Raw genomic sequence first — 17449 nt, 5'->3', positions numbered from 1 at the left:
CGGGCTTGTTTTTTTTGTGTAGTGGAAACGTGCTTTAATCGCTTTGCAAATACATTTTTGTAGTACATTTATTTTTTGTTGTTGCTTTCGCTCAATTGCTTCGGCGCGCTTCCAACTATAACTAATTTATTTAGTTGTTTTTATGTTTTTGTTTTTGTTTAAGTTTTGAAAATACCCTTAATATATTAATATAATTATTATATTTTATGTGTTCTGTTCTCAGCGCTCACTTGGGATGCCTTTATTTTGTATAGTAATTTGTTTTGTTTGTGTTTGTGTGTGTGTGTGTGTAGCATGACCCCCATTTGAAAAGAAGTAGTTGTATATGTCGTCCACTTGCTTCTACTTCTGTTCGTATGTATGTGTGTTTTTCTTTTTAATGCGTTTGTTTGCGTGTGTGTGTGTGTATTGGGGTTTGGTTGTGGTTTAGGCAGATGCCGCAACTTCACCAGATTTCTTGGCCTCAGCACTGGCACCAGCAATAGCCACCTCCTCAAAGTTCTCAACCAGATCGGGCACATCGTCGTCGCCAGCATCCGCAGATGCGCCACCGCCGACAGCAACACCACCAGCAGCATTGCTCTTACTGGCAATCTCCGATGCGATCTTCTTCAGTTGATTGATATCCTGGGGACCCAATTGTGTCAGGATGCCGGGCAGCATTTCGGAGATCGTCTTGTTCTCGCCATGTCCGGTAATGGCGAACGTGTTCGTTGGTAGCGATGCCTGCGCCTTCGGGTTGTTGAAGTGGATGACGGTGCCATCGTTTTTGATAATGTTGACTTCCTCAATGCCGGGTATGGTATTGACCGACAGCTTTTTCAACGATGATTGCAACTTCTTGTCATCGGTAGCCGGGGTCGAGTGAACAATCTTCTTCTTGCGACGTGGGGTACCCTTGCCGCCAATGCGCACCTGCGCCTGCAGTTTCTTAAGCTTCTCTGGATTCATTCCTGTAAGACACACAGGCAGCGCGCACACACAATTGCCAAAAATTACACAAAGTTTAGTTTTGGAAAATTTTTCAGGTCTTTATGTATTGAAATATGTTATTTAATTTACTTTGATTTTACTATAATTTAGCACAGAGCTTAGCCCGAAAAACACGTGCGCCCAGTTGTAGTCAAATGTCAAAAAGAAATCGCCATGATAAAAATGGCAAAGCAGTATGTATAAGTGTGTAGTACTGTTAACAAACACTAAACTCGGTGTTTGATATCGATGAAAAATGCTTAAATCAATTAGAATGGTTATGCATGAATTCTGTTGTCCTAGAAAATGAAAACAAAATATGATTTAATTTTTGTTAAAAAGAAAACAACTAATTTTTACAATATACGCTAGTTTTTCTCTGTTTTATTTGCCCAGCAGCTATCGATAGGCAACAGCTGATTTTGTGGGTATTAAACACAGCGCGCCTTTTAAGTGTTCGATAGCGCTGCACGGCGGTGGCCTTTTTAAGGGAGACCACGGTGCGTACTGACAAGAGTTAAGATTAGTAATCGCCTTTTTAATAGATAAGATAACTTGTATTATAGAGCTGATTTAATTTAACGAACTAACAACGAACGAAACCCTAGCGTGTGTATGCTAAGCTCTGACAGCCTTCACGTGTGTGTAATATAGTGCCGAAACGCCAGTCCGAAAGTCAACAATAGAAATAACTGCAACAAGTGGAAGAGTTTATAAATTAATAATTACAAAAACTATTTACAAAAACACGACAACAACAACAACAAAATAAGAGCCCATCAGGGTTGTGCACGCAATAAGGCTTTAAACGTAAGTCTTGCATGCATTTTGTTTTGTTGTATTTGAATTTTGAAATTATTTACAATCTGCAGTGGAGAGTTGGGATAGTGATTTCGACAGCTTCGACGATTTCGCAATGGATTTTTGGGGAATATTCATGTTTTTCCTGTTAACGTTCCTCATAATGAGCTGTTGCGGCTACTGCTGTACGAGCAAACGTCGAGGCACTGTACTCTCAAGTAAGTGTGCATTGTTTTTCCCCCCTCCCTTATTAATCTTATACTGACATGACTCATGCAGCCAGACACAGGAAGCGAGTCACAGACACACGCACACACACGCACCCATTCATATAGTATATATTTATATATGCATATCATATTCTGACTTCAATATAACTTCTATGATTCATCATATTTCTTTTTGCTAAGCTTTTGCACGTAGCTTTGCAAATCTTTTTCAATAATCTTTTATTGACGTCTTTTTCATTGGGTCTTAAGTAAGTTTGGCTGTCTCTCTTGTCGCACAGCTTTTTTGTTGTTCTTTTGCGCATTTTGCTAGACATGCCCATTCGTAAACAAAACAAAATTCGTGAATTTTGATATGCTTTAAATCAATTATAGTAAGTATATATATAAATAAATAAATAAATATATATATATATATATATTATATATATAGAGTACATATATATATGTGTGTGAATTATCTTCAGTCCAATGACTAATAATTATCTAATTATTGTGTTTTATCTTATCAAAAAAGCTTTAATTTCGCTATCGCCTGACAACGAGCAATGCTTTTTTTTATATATGTTTATAGTTACTCTATATAAAAATAACAATAAATACTTAAACAATAAATTGAGTAAAATCCAATATACTCCAAGTTCGTTATAGCATCCTGATTGGTCTATGTGATTGATCCTGATTGAAATCTAGACTTTCTTTTGTTCAATATATGGGATATATAGAATTACTTGCTTATCACTTTTATTTATATTTTTTATATATATCATAAACAATTTATTCGATATATAAAATAAATACAGATCAAAAGTTTTTTTTAAAATAAATAAAAATAAAAAATAAACATTAAAAATTCTAAATCTAAATTTTTTTCATTTATCTATATTTATAACTATTTCTTAAGTCATCAGAGCTTAGTTTGAAATTATTTTTAAATAATGACTAACTTTTAAATGGAAATCAATATAGTTCAGAGCGAAATATATATAGCAAAATATTGGTATATATATATATATAAAATTTCCCACATTATCTGACATACAAGATATCAGATAATCCCATGTGAAAAGTATATTTAAGGTATAATAATTTGCTAATTCTTAGAGCTCAATTTGCATAATAAACTTGATCTGGTCTAAATATACTAAACTCAGTTGTTAAGGGGATTGGGTTAGTGTATTGTGTGTATATATGCATTATGTATGTTAATATATATAATTTTATTAACTCAACTTTCACATCTAAAAATCAATACACATTGAAGAAATTCAGAAAAGTTTGTATAAAATAAATTTTATAAATAATAATTTTGGGATAGAGAAATTTTTTAATGTTTTTACTGGATTAATATATTTTTATATACATTTATATATTGGCTGGATATCTATATTATATTATATATATATCTACCTCTAAAGAAATTCTATGTCTGGGTTTATTCTTGAAAAACGTTGAAAATTGTAAATAAAAAAAAATAGGGTATTTCTAAAATTATATATACGTATGAAAATCTTCTGCACTGATAGATAAAACATTTATTTTTACCAACAAATACATATATTTTTTTTGGCTATTGTTTGACAGTAGATAAATTGAAAATTGAATAGCTAGTTTAAGTTGGAGGCAAAGTCTTATGTGAAACATTATTCAGTACACGTTGAACTTTCAAACTCAATTGTTTAGAATTGTTAGCTTAGAACACCTGCGTTTCTTGTGTGCTCGTCGCCAACATGGCTGATACATACTGTGAAGTTTGGATACCAATTGTGGTCATATTCTGCGTTTTAATGATCATTACCATAGTGCGTATAATACGAACGCGGCGCAATAATCCGCCATCAATTACCGTGATACCTGGCGGTAAGCGAATGGCTAAAAAATGTGCTCGAAATCTTATCGGCTAACTTATTAAATTATTTCTGTGTTCCCCTTTTCGACTGGCATAAATAATTTTTGTCGTTTCTATTGGTTCTTCAATTGTTAATTTTATCGCTCAGATTTGGCGAATTAAAATTGCTTTAATTTTGACATAGATTCTTTAACTGATGTCGGCTCGTTTCTTGACCAATCAATTTGTCGTTGTCTAACAACAAATTATTGCTGTTTACTCATAAAACAACTTGAAAGTGTTATCTATTGTTCGAGTATGCTGATAATCAGTCGCTAAGGTTCTACTACTTCAACTGTTTCAATTTGTATTATAAAAGTTTCTATAAATTCGAACAAAAATTACTGAGCTTTTCAGTTTAATTGAATGAAAGAATTCAGTTTTCGAAAGGTTGTTTTATAGGCAGTTTGATGATATGGTATAGTAGAGATATATATATGTTTTAAGGCAAAGTTTACTTTCTTCTATATATGTTTATTATTATTTTATTATATATGTTTATTATTATTTCTAGAAAAAAAACTATTTAAGTACTCTATTTAAATTGAAAATCTTGAACATCTCAGACAACAAATTTGAATCTGAAATAGAATTTTGATTGGTTTCTTTAGGATCTCATATATAATCAACAATTTATATAGAAACTCAGCTTGCTTGTATTAATAAGTATTTTAAGCTAACACAAACTGAAGCTGCACGAGGTCCGTTCAAAAAGTAACGAGAATTCTCTTTTATTTTTTCTAAAATAATTTACTTTTCATGAATATCTAAGCTGTTCCTTTCAATGACATCCCCATCAGATATTATACACTTGTGTCTGTATATTCTCCAATCCGCAAAGCACTTAAGCAGCTGTCAAAACTTTAAAAATATTCAAAATTTTCGAACTTCGTAAAACGAAAATCGAATCTGTGGAAATCAATATTTGCGATACTTTTCGAGCTGTCCTCGTATATCGCTTAAAACATTTAACACTTTCACAACACACTCATCTCAGGCTACACTTGCTGCTGACATATTTTCTAGATATATCCAATATTTATGATATTCCCCATTTTTCTGAATTTAAGTCAAATAATCTTGAAATGAATCGTATAAATATTTTACAATTATCGCTTGACATTTATTTGACTTTAGATGTCTTCTTTGGGTATTTCCCACTTTTTACTCGTTTTAAATTTACTTATAATTGAAGATTGATGTACTTATGTTAATCATGTTTGACGTCAGTAGACGTTCCGTGGTAATCCACATAAATTTCGACTATCGCTAGCGATACGAGATGGTCAAGGCCTTACGGGATTCTTTTTGGGTGCATGCAGGTTACTTAAGCAAGTAAACTAAGTTTCGCATAATAATAATCGTCATCATCATAGTCATCATCATCGTCATCATTAGTCGATCCATTGACGCAAAACCCTGTTGTAAATTCTCTCCGTCCACTTTAGTATTTTATAGTCTACTGCGTATTGAATTTCAAAAGGTTCTTTAATCAGTTATTATGCATTATATTCTTCTAAAGGGTAGTCCCATTTTGCTATGGAGTGTGTAAGTGTTTAGGGCAGAAGCTTAAAAGAATCTGTTTTATATCATTTATATGTCAATATAGCTCGAATCGTATTGTGAGAAATCATTTAAAAAATTTCTTTGTTTATTAATAGATTTCGATAAAGTTTGCTAAAGTTATTATTCTTAATATCTTCATATCTTCATATCTTCATATCTTCATATCTTCATATCTCTGCTTTATGAATAATGACTCTAAATTGTTATTTTAGTTTGAAAAACTTTTTTATGAAATTTTAATATTTTTCTTCAGAAGTTTTGCTTAAATTTGATATTTACAAATGTTACACAACTTTTCCATGTATTTATATATAATATATATATATTTTTTATATATATACTCTATTTTGAATAACTATATATATAACTATATTCTTTAGCTTTCATTGTAATAAACTTTATAGGGTATTTAACCTTCGTCTTATCGTGACTCGTTTGTCTTGTTAAACGCTCTCGTTTTTTGTGTTTTTTGGTTTTTAATTTTTATTGTTTATTATATTAAAAGCCGTGACGTCGCAAGCGACGACTTGGTTTGCCATATCTTATCTGATAAACGCGTCTCTTATGGCCGCTACTGCTTCAAGCCAAGTTAGCAAAATAAGCCATAAATACGCACGACGCCATTATTTAGCGCTCAACTCTAAAGAAATGCACAACGCGTAGCCCCAAAAAGTGAACAGAACTCAAACAAGTCAAATGCAAATAATAATAACAATAATAAAATAAAATCTATATAAAACAAAATGGTGCACGAACCGAGCGATTTGGATTTGGAAATCTCCACAATTGTCCTGATCTGTTTATTTGTCGTCGTCCTTGTGCTCATTCTAATCGTTATAGTCAGAAGCATCGTGCACAAGCGAAGAAAACGAAATGGCTATTTAATAGAGAACTTTTAGTGTTTCAAATAATATCTGAACTGTGTAAATTATATATAATATAAGTATAAGCTTAAAAACTTGATCTAATAAATCAGTGTAAACTTTATAAAATGATAAGAAAATTTTGATTTTTATTTAAATATTGAAATTTCTTTTCATGAAGAAAAAGTGTTTTCTGTGTGGAAAAAGTCGAGTCTCAAAATGCTTTAACTGTAATGTAAAAATGTTGTAAACATGGATGCTTCAAATAGTCTCAAAGATCTCTTCATCTCAACATTCCTAAATAACGATTGGATTAAAAATCATCACAGTAGAATGCAAATTGGAATGAGCAAAGCTTAAAGCTACAATATATGCCATGTGTATGATCTAGTTTAGCATGCACTAGATATACATATATCGCTGATATAGCAACAAATAATTTCAATTGATATTTAACAATTTTACAGCCAACAATCGAGCAACGGATGCCGCTTTAATGGCTATGGATGCTACAGCCGATGCGGCATATCTGGCCAATAATAATGACTGTGATAACTCTATTGATTGTGACTGTGGCAGTGATATGGGTGACTGTTGCGTTTAAGCAACGGTTGCATTTAAAGAAGACCTTCTTTTTATTTGCAATATTACTGCAAAATGTTGCTATAAAAAATACACTTAAAAAAATCTCAAGAATCTCGCCAAAAAGGCATTTACTTAACTTTATATAGAGACGTAAGGCTCTGAAACTAAAGTTTCTAATATTTAATGACACTACAAATATTTGAAATACAGAAAAATTTTAGGACAATCGACTTAAAAAAAAAAAAATCAAAAACCAAAGTGCCAGAAACATTTTTAAAAAACATTTTCCATGGTATTAAGAGAAATCTCAATTCACAGTTTTGTACAAATATTTATAAAAAACTGCCAATAGAAGTGCAAAAAGACTCAACAAAATATATTTTTTAAATTATGTTGTACACATAAAGCATTTGCGTGCTTTAAATTTCAGCCAAAAATTTAATTTAAGAAATACAACGAATTTAAAAATGCAAAGCGAATTTGAATCGAATTTTAAAATATATTTTATAATTTTATATAAAATATATTCTATTTGCATATTTGCAGGTTTGAATAAAATTATAAATGTTATGTCCCTTAACAACTTGCTGCCAATATATTTTAGTTTTAAAAATAATTTAAATATTAAAAAAAAATGTTTTCAACTGGGACAATTACTTAAATAAACAGTATATAAACAAATAAAATGAACTTATGGAGTGTACTTTAATACAAGTTATTTCTAAATAAATTTGTTATTTTTATTTAAATTTTTTTATTTTATTTTTTTGGTTTTTTGCTTTTTTATTTTATTTTTATTTATTTTGTATTTTTTCCTTTTTATTTATATTTTTTTGTAATGTTTAAATGATTTTTAAGTGATTTAAAATATTTGTTTACCAGAAGAGCTCTGTAACATTCTGTATCTGCAGGCCGAACACGTTCGCTTACAGTTCAATGATTAATATATTTATTTATGATTATAGATTTGTTATTATTTATGCCTATAGTTAATGCTTGCACAACTCTTCAGTTGGTTATCTGTGCAAATAATGAGAATAAACTCGTAACTGATTAAACTTGAAGGTGATTTCATAGCAAATTTCCTTGTGGCTGGCGCTGACAAGTTGTTCCTCTTCAACTGACAGTTGAGCAAGATGGTATCTAAAAATACATATATATCCATGCCTTGTCAGCTGAAAAGAGTGCTATATATATATATAGATACACACATATATATATAGTTAGAAGACAGTGCAATAGGTCCTTAGCAAATGTTTTACGTCTTCAGTTTCTATTTGCCGCTTGCATTGTTTCCTAAGCGCAGCTGCTTTTCTTTTTTCCCATTTCCACGGCCAGTTTTCCCTCTGGCTGTTAGGTTAATGCCACTGCAATTGTTGGGCCTCAAATCATTTGCATTTGTGATTTGGTTGTGAGCGTTGTAACGAGATTTGCTCGAGCTTAGCATGGATTGGCTAGCCTTTCTCCCACTGGCCGTGTTAATACTCATAGCCAGTCTTGTGGTCGCCACTATTTATTTTATTCGCTGCTGCTTTGTGGCCAAAATGTATGTTCAGCTCTTTCGGCAGGCCGGTGAGTTAAAGAGTTTATGATGAATACCTATACAAATATAGATTAATTATATAATAAATGTCAAGCTTCAGGCTTACCTTGTCTGTGCTGACGATAGAAATTGAAAGTTCTTGAAATGGCTATACAAACAATCGTCTGTTATTATGAGTGTTTTGCAATTTGCTATTACCTTGATATAAAAAATTTATATATATATGTTTAAATAATTTGAATACAATTTTTTTAATTGGAAATTCTTAAATTCATTTTAATTTGATTTTTATTACAAGACAAAACATGAAAGTGAATTGATTCAGCTACAAAGCATAAATCGCCTGAGCCTTAAGCTTAGGTTTTAGAAGATTTTAGTTACGCGAGAAATTTAGGAGTATTATTTGCATATGAAGATATGTCAGCTAGAGTTTATCACTAGTAGAACTCTTTGATAGATATATGCTTTAGTTGATTATATGTTTTATAATTACTTTTAAAAATTGCCTAAAAGCTTTTCAATTTCTGCAAAATGTTGTCATATTAAAATGAATTAATATTTAATATTTATTAAAATCTAATTCGTGTTCGGGTAAATACACATATTTATAGAGGAAATATATATGCGTTATATATATTTATATATTTTTCTTTAAAATTATTTATTTAGCTGAATGCTAAGCCTAAACTTGGCGCCTGCTGAAGTATAGTTATTTCTATATATAGTTATCTGCGGTTTAAGACGTACTCAGTTCTGGATATCAAATTTATAAGCTGAAAATTTCATAAAAAAACAAGAAAAGAAATTCTTAATCGCTGTGAACCGGATGCGCATGGAAAACTGTGTAAAAAACAAGCGCGGATAGCAGCGAACGTAGGTGTGCGTGTGTGTATTTGTATATATATGTATATATATATATATATATATATATATATATATATATATATATCGCAAACCGTTTGCAGTTTACTTTGCATTCAGATTTCAAATATAATTCTGAATGGTTTAATATACAAATGATGTCATAGTTTGCATTGTGCTTGATTCATTGACTTACAGCTATGGGTTTTACCGTTGCATAGATAAAACTCGTTTGAGTGATTGCAAACAGATCTTGGCTCAGTTGTAGTCGTTCGTTCATGATAAACGGAAGCATTTTGAGCTTAGAGAATGAGAGACAATTTCAATGAAGATCTTAAACTATGGATGGATCTATTGGCAATTACTTCTTTCATTTTACTCATTGTTCTTTTGTTAAGTTGTATTTTGTGCATTTCTTGTATACTTGATTGTTACCACAGCAAACGTCGTGTTGCGGACGCAGACGATGACGAAACTGCTAATTGTAAATATGAATTTCGAATCTTTAAAATTGTGAAATAACATGGGTAAAATCTAAGAAAAATATATACACATATAAATACTAACAAATATATATATATTATATAAGATATTTAAAAATATTTGCCTCGAATATCATTTTTATATTTGAGTTAGTATATATATATATACATAAATATATATAATATAAACTCAGGCTAGCAACGAGTATATGAAGTCAGCGAAATGGTTACTCAAAACACATAAATATTAAGTTCATACTTCATATTATTATTCATATAAAAATAAACTAATATAAATTGTAATCCTAGAATTTTTAAGCAATTTTATATAAATATATATCCGCATTTCGTTCTTTTCGATATCATTTAATAATAGCTCAAAATCCAGGGACTTTACTCATATCATCGGCAGAGGGTATATGCTAGTCGCATACGCCCCAATACTCTTATTTCTTGTGTGCATGTTGCTGTCGCTTTGCTCATTTTATTAAAGATAAAGTGTTGTATAAGTGACTGAGTCCGATTTGAATTCAATTCCGTTTTACCAAATCATCAGACTTGTGAATTCAGTTGCAACTATTGAGTCGTGCTAGAAAGTGCTGGGATCCTTAAGAATGTCGTATAATAGTACTAAGATGAACTTGGACACCTCTTCCAAAGCTATACCGCCTATCATTTTTCTTTTCATCTATTTGTGCTTTAAATGTGGCTGCTGCTGTTGTTGTAAACAAAAACGCACAAAAAAACGTCACCAACGAATTCAAACATTGACATGTAAATATATTTTATTATATATATATTATATATATTTTACTGTATATATTTGATATATCTAAATCAAGAACTCCATTCAGTGAATGTGGAAATTAAATTTTGTGTATGAAAACGCGTTTCAAAATTGAAAATTCATAATGTAATAAATAGCTCGAGCTCCTGGCTATATATTTTATTATATGCTCTACTTGATTATATATTTTATAATTACTTTTAAAAATTGCCTAAAAACTTTCCAATTTCTACACAAAGTTTTCATATTAAAATTAATTATTATTTAATATTTATTACAATCTAATTCGTTTTCGGGTAAATACACATATTTATAGAGGAAATATATATGCATTATATATATTTATATATTTCTGTTTGAAATTATTTATTTAGCTGAATGCTAAGCCTAAACTTGATGCCTGCTGAAGCGAAACAAGATTTTGTAATAAATTGGGTGAAATTTAGGAGTATTATTTGTATAGAGTATATCACTAGCAGAACCCTTTGGTTAGGAATCAGGTTTTCACGTAACAAAGCTGAACAGAAAGCATTTTTTTGCAGATTTGATTCAATTCTTTATTTGATTGAGTTTATGAAAATCGCAAACAGCTTGCAGTTCACTTTGCATTCAGCTTTCAAATATAATTCTGAATGGTTTAATATACAAATGATTGACTCATTCAATTTTTTATTACATTAAATTTTTCCAGGAATTCCCGTCAATAATCTTTGGTAATGACTCAAATGTTGGGGAAATAATATTCAGTTTAATATAGCTTAGAATAATTGTTGATGCATAAATGATCTTTCTATATATTCAATATCTATAATTTGCAATTGTTTCGTCATAGTTTCTGACTATAAAGTCGCATTGTGCTTGATTCATTGACTTACAGGTATGGGTTTTACCGTTGAATAGATAAAACTCGTTAGAGTGATTGCAAACAGATCTTGGCTCAGTTGTAGTCGTTCGTTTATGATAAACGGAAGCATTTTGAGCTTAGAGAATGAGAGACAATTTCAATGAAGATCTTAAACCATGGATGGATCCATTGGCAATTACTTCTTTCATTTTACTCATTGTTCTTTTGTTAAATTGTATTTTGTGCATTTCTTGTATACTTGATTGTTGCCACAGCAAACGTCGTGTTGCGGACGCAGACGATGACGAAACTGCTAATTGTAAATATGAATTTCGAATCTTTAAAATTGTGAAATAACATGGGTAAAATCTAAGAGATTAAATAATTTTAATTGATATTTAACAATTTCACAGCCAACAATCGAGCAATGGATGGCGTTTTAAGGGCTATGAATGCTACAGCCGATTGGTATAATTCTATTGATTGTGACTGTTGACTGTTGAAAATTTTGTCTTTATTTACAATATATATTATTGCAAAATGTTGCTATAAAAATTACACATAAAATGATCCCAAGAATCTTGCCAAAAAAGCATTTACTTAACTTTATATAGAGAAGGAAAGCTCTACTACAAATAGTTGAAATACTGAAAAGTTTTTAAAAACAATTTCCATGGTATGAAGAGAAATCATAAATATTCTGTGACAAGCTAAACAAGATTTTTTTAAAAATTGTACATCTTTGGGCTCTGAATCAGAATATATTATAAATATTTTTTTTGTAGTTGCAAGCTGTGATATAAACCCTCATAAAACCGCTGTTCGTTCATTAATTATATATAGGAAATCTTTTTTTTTTTATATTTAAAAGCTCAACCACAATTGCAATATAAGCATTCGAGTTTTATATTGAAATAATTTAGTCTTCTTGTTGCTCTCACTAAGTTCAATTCGTATTTATGGTGCTTGATAAGAAAATCTACGTTTTATACGCAATTGCTGCCAGTATTATTATAATTATTATTGCAATTATGCTGCGTTATTGTGTCAGAGCTTGTGCAAGAGATCCCGATGCTACGCACTTTCAAATCGATGATTGTGAAGATGACTCGGATATAGAAGTCATTGATGATAATGCAAGTTAGTATAAAATTGGAATTGGGGAGCAAATTTCATTAGATGTTCTAAAAAATATACAAATATTTGACATGGAATAGAGCTTGGAAACTTTGCATAATTTATATTATAATATAATATTGAAATAGGCCACTTTCATTAGTCCAAAAGCTTTTAGCTTAACAAAAGTCTTTGACTTTTGTGAATATTATGAACAATCATTTAATACGTCAAACGTAGCTAATCATGCTTATGACGCTATGCAAGCAAATGAATTCAATTAATAAACTAATATATAAATATATAAATATATATTTCAATATACGTATGGCAATTGCTGGTTTTTCTTATTTGTCATCTGAGTTCGACTTAGGCCTTCATCATGAATGCAACTGTTTTTGAATTAGATTATTGGTCACTCCAGACCAAACGAATGAACTTGGATTGGATGTATGTGGTGCATGAAATGCTGGCATTGCTTGTTCTCAGTGTTTTGGCTTCTATCTACGCCTGGCTTATAGAAAACGATGTGAACGTGTATCCACTAATTAATAACAAAAGAAAGTGCAATCCGTTAAGTCGACATTATAATTAAGTGAAGAAAGAATTAATAAAAAAAACATAAATATATATTAATAATATTTCAATAAGCACGTAAGTCTAGAGGGGAGAGATATAGACATATTTGCATTTGAAAAGGGAAATTCGGAGTATTATGGTTTTGAGTATATGTATGTAACATGCAGAAGAAGGATGGCTGACCTTTTGAAGTATATAGTTGTGTGTATGACTATGTGTGTTGTCATGTATGCGTTGTTTGTCATGTATGTACATAGCAGAAGCATTGGTTTAGCTTGAAATTGCAGCTCTCCTGTAGCTCCGGGTATTTCCTAGTCGCGCACTCCCGACTAAAGCAGTCTTAATTGCTTTACTCTCAGATACAAATCTCAATATTTGAGACAGTTTTATGAGCTAAAATTAAATTTTAATTTATATATATGAATGAATGAAACACACTTAATGTTAGTCGTAATCTTTTTTATTGAGCTTTAAAATTATAGTATTTGTAATTTTATTTAATTAAAAAAAAACTAGATACTCAAAAAATATTTATTTAAAGTATTATAAAAAATATCTTAATATTTTTTAGACTCAAAGAAGAAACACCCTTTAAATCCTTATAGTACATTTTTTTAATTATTGTTTTTATTTTATAATAAATGAAATATTTTTTGAAAACTAACATGAAGTAGAAACTTTCTAACCGTGTAGATATCTTTATGATTCTTTAGATTGTCCTTATACTATAATTGCCGTTGCCCAACTCGCAATTCATTGCATGACTTTCGCCTTTTGTTATCGCTATGATGAGGCTATGTATTTAGTTAGTCTTTCCCAGTTGGTTGTCTCGTGCGTATCGTTAGTTTTGTTTTTGCCATGGATATGTCAAGCATTTATTGGATATTATTTTTTACACTTTCAATATTCTTTTTGACCTCGTGCGCGGTGTTCTTAACGCGCGGACGCAATCAGCGAGCGCAGCTGATGAAGGGCGCAGGTGTGTTCAACGTGACGTAGCGCTTTATATATATATATAAATATATATATATATATATATATATATATATATATATATATATATATATATATATATATATAAATATATATATATATGTGTGTTTGTGTATGTGTAATTGATAGCTGTCCATAAGAGGATTACATGTGCAAAACTGAAAGATAATATTACTTTGGTACTTTTTTTTATTTAGCTCGTTTTTTCTATTTATTTTTTGTAATTGTTTATCAGTTGAACTGATAACTAATTTCATTTTTAATAGCCAAACAAACCTTTATCGGCGTTTCAAAATTAATCACAAAAAACATTTTTCACATTACAAAATATTTGATAAATATAGAAAATAATTGAAATTACCTATTTTAGGTTTTGTTATATATCTTCTAGTGCTTAGTTTTATCAATTGGCACTTTGTCACTCTATTTTCTATACAGATTATAAGAAACATTTCTGTAAACTGCGCTCCAAATTGTTGCTATGTCGATCATTATCATCAGGTCATATATCGTTCTTCACATTTCAATAATTTCGTGAAACAACGAAATGGGCTTACTGAGAATTAATTACTTTACCCCGGGTAAACCCCGCCCCATTATCAGGCAATTGACAAATTGTCATATCAGCCGAGTCTTTTTGTTGTTACTGCTCTGAGCCATAACAAATTGGCATATAAAAGTTTAGTTCACTCTTACCCTTTATTAGCTGTGCTTCAACGAACTCTGACTGAATGGAGATCTTTGTAATTTTCATTATTATTTTTTGCATTGGTGTAGCACTACAACTGGGTTGCTGTGCAGCCGCCATAATATCGAAAAAATATAAACAACAACAAATCGCCAACTCAGGTAAAATCTATAGCCATATTAAGCTGTATTCCCACCTGCCTTATCACAAATTTACAACACTTGTTCTGTTTGAAGAGTTGTGTCAAGTTCTTCTCTCATTGCTGCCTTTCAAATGAATACAATTTCAAATAAAGTGCTTCACTTCTTTGCTAGTGATTCAGTGTTCTAAACCAGTTGAATAACTTGTGATAACAGTTTGTTGTTATGATCGACTAGCAGATATACAGCAAAGCTACAGTTTAATTATTTTCTATTTTCTTTTTTGTGGTCAATTATATAGAAAAAAAATATATTAAATTTAAAAAAATTATAAAAAATGTAAAATATAAAATATAAAATATAAAATATAAAATATAAAATATAAAATATAAAATATAAAATATAAAATATAAAATATAAAATATAAAATATAAAATATAAATATAAATATAAATTAAACTATAAAATATAAAATATAAACTATAAATATAATATAAAATATAAAATCTAAAATATAAACTATAAATATAAAATATAAAATATAAAATATAAAATATAAAATATAAAATATAAAATATAAAATATAAAATATAAAATATAAAATATAATATGTAAATAATAAATATATTTGCTTAAAACTATATAGCATAGCTTAGACGTTTTCCTTTATAAATTGTTTTTTTATTTTTTCTGTTAACTAACTTAGTTTTAATACCAATTTTAAATATGAAATATACATACTATGTGAAATTTTTACCTGATACTTACCAACTTGATACAACCACTGGCATTTGTGTTGATTAAAAGGTAGCAAGATTATATACTTCTCTTATCAATCTATCAATATAAATGCCTAAAGTGTTTTGTTCCAATTGAATGTGCTGCATCAGGCCGGAGCTAAACAGTTTTCACTGGTTGTCCAAAGAGATCGTTAGTCGAACGTCAGCATGCTAGTTGAAATTTTAATTGTCTTTAGTATAGGATTTATTATATTTGTGATTACCTCAGTGATTGTGTATGCAAAACGGCGAGCACAAAATGCCGCCAATGCTGGCTATGTGCTAAGCGAACGCCCTGGTAAACATTCGCAGACTAATTATCGAACTTAAGTCCCAATTACTCATCTGCTTATCTAGAAAATATTGTGTGCTATTGATTAAAGGGAATTGATTTGATTGTAAATTTGATTTTAATGTCGATTGCGAATTCGCTTCTTTGCTTCCAGCGCCCGTTGTGGTTACGTCGGCCACGCACACAGCTCCTGGCGGCTATCCAGTTACACAGATACCAGCCACAACCTATCAACCGAACACCTATGGAGCACCCTATCCCGCCCAGACCACAGGGTAAGTCTCACACAGCACTTAATGCCAGCTTAAGCTATAGCAAGTCTTCTTCTCTTATTCTTTATAGCAATGTGACCGTACAGATGCCCATGGGCATGCCCATGCCCGGAGCGCAGCCACCAATGCCTGGGTAAATATAACACTTAGTTACAAACATGTGGATCATGTCTAACGTCATTTATGTTTAATTGCAGCATGCCACCGCATGTGCCAGCAGGAGTATATCCGCCCATGATGCAACCGGGTGCCGGTGCTGCCAACATGGCACCGCCTTCATATGACACAGCCATGGCCAATCCGGGGCCGAGCGTTATGCCCGGTACTTATGAGAAGCAAATGCCATATAATCCCAACTATGCTCAATAGGAATCGTCTGACCAAAGTTTCTTTCTGGACAATTGTAAATCATCGATTCTGTTGAAATGAATGAATTTTTCTCTTTATCGCGATCATTTCTGAGTTGTTAATAGCTCACACACTTACGTTACATATATACGCTTTAGCATTGCTTTTAATGATTAGCTATAGTTATATATATATATATAGATTTGAAGTTACCAAAGTGTCGAGCCATCGATTTGTTTTTGTATTTGAAACCAATTCACAACTAATTGTGATGTACATACATTAAGTAAAACTTAATTTTAATTTTTATTATCTACTCTGTAAGACAACAAACATAGAACATGAAAAAAACACTAAAAGTACATTAAAAACATCATAAATAATTTTGTTAATAAATTAATGAAATGCATGTTATGCAATTAATTAATGCATATTTCTGTGCACTTTCATTGAACTAGACTCTGTGCTGAGTGTTATTATTTATTACGCTGATGTATTGGATAAATAATGTATTAAATTAGAATGTGTTTGAGGAAGTTTTATGTTAGCCTTGCAGCTATTATATGTTTAATATTTGGTAGACTAATATATAAAGCTATATATTTATAATTGAAGTTTCTATTGTAGAGCTGTCAGTATATTGAAACAAATGTATTTGAGGCAAAAAGTGTTATTGAAATTCATGATTAAGACTTTATCTTAGGCAGTTTAGGTTATTCATAAAATCATAAGCAGTGCCTTAAGGGATCACTTACCCTTGCTTATATATGTTTTACTTCAAAAACTACAATTTTATTTGAAGATGTTAATACTACTATTTTTG

General features: G+C 30.5%; 2 protein-coding genes across 9 annotated transcripts; one reads left to right on the top strand and one right to left on the bottom strand.

Moving 5' to 3' along the window:
- Nucleotides 1–8: 8 nt before the first annotated feature.
- On the bottom strand, nt 9–1155 carry LOC111605203 (transcription factor BTF3 homolog 4). Its single transcript, XM_023323615.2, has 2 exons — nt 1063–1155; nt 9–953 (listed from the first exon to the last, which is right to left on the bottom strand). Exon 2 carries the CDS (start codon nt 949–951, stop codon nt 427–429), a length of 525 nt encoding a protein of 174 aa, XP_023179383.1. The 5' UTR covers nt 952–953; nt 1063–1155; the 3' UTR covers nt 9–426.
- Nucleotides 1156–1249: 94 nt separating this feature from the next.
- On the top strand, nt 1250–16854 carry LOC111605150 (calcium-binding protein P). 8 transcript variants are annotated; one of them, XM_023323594.2, is made up of 5 exons: nt 1454–1782; nt 1845–1991; nt 16161–16281; nt 16349–16411; nt 16476–16842. In XM_023323594.2, the coding sequence occupies exons 2-5, from the start codon at nt 1889–1891 to the stop codon at nt 16645–16647; spliced, it is 459 nt and encodes a 152-aa protein (XP_023179362.1). In that variant the 5' UTR covers nt 1454–1782; nt 1845–1888; the 3' UTR covers nt 16648–16842. The 8 variants fall into 8 exon arrangements, with proteins under 8 accessions (XP_023179370.1, XP_023179362.1, XP_023179336.2 ...); XM_023323568.2 differs by lacking the exons at nt 1454–1782; nt 1845–1991 and adding an exon at nt 3716–3860 and having other exon boundaries at nt 16476–16851; XM_023323552.2 differs by lacking the exons at nt 1454–1782; nt 1845–1991 and adding an exon at nt 10364–10562 and having other exon boundaries at nt 16476–16848.
- Nucleotides 16855–17449: the final 595 nt, after the last annotated feature.

This window comes from Drosophila hydei, unplaced genomic scaffold (assembly GCF_003285905.1).
Source record: "Drosophila hydei strain 15085-1641.00,03,60 unplaced genomic scaffold, DhydRS2 tig00008122-arrow-pilon, whole genome shotgun sequence".
In the NCBI taxonomy this organism is placed as follows: Eukaryota; Metazoa; Arthropoda; class Insecta; order Diptera; family Drosophilidae; genus Drosophila; species Drosophila hydei.
Note: the sequence above shows the minus strand (reverse complement) of the source record. Positions and strands in the feature narration are given on the sequence as shown.

What these genes read in the sequence shown, in the direction of transcription:
- LOC111605203 (XM_023323615.2), bottom strand. Translation starts at nt 951, where the DNA reads ATGAATCCAGAGAAGCTTAAGAAACTGCAGGCGCAGGTGCGCATTGGC.
- LOC111605150 (XM_023323536.2), top strand. Translation starts at nt 11,564, where the DNA reads ATGAGAGACAATTTCAATGAAGATCTTAAACCATGGATGGATCCATTG. An exon ending in CGATGACGAAACTGCTAATT is followed by an intron (nt 11,739 to 16,160) that starts GTAAATATGAAT and finishes CTTTGCTTCCAG; the next exon opens with CGCCCGTTGTGGTTACGTCG. An exon ending in GCGCAGCCACCAATGCCTGG is followed by an intron (nt 16,412 to 16,475) that starts GTAAATATAACA and finishes GTTTAATTGCAG; the next exon opens with CATGCCACCGCATGTGCCAG.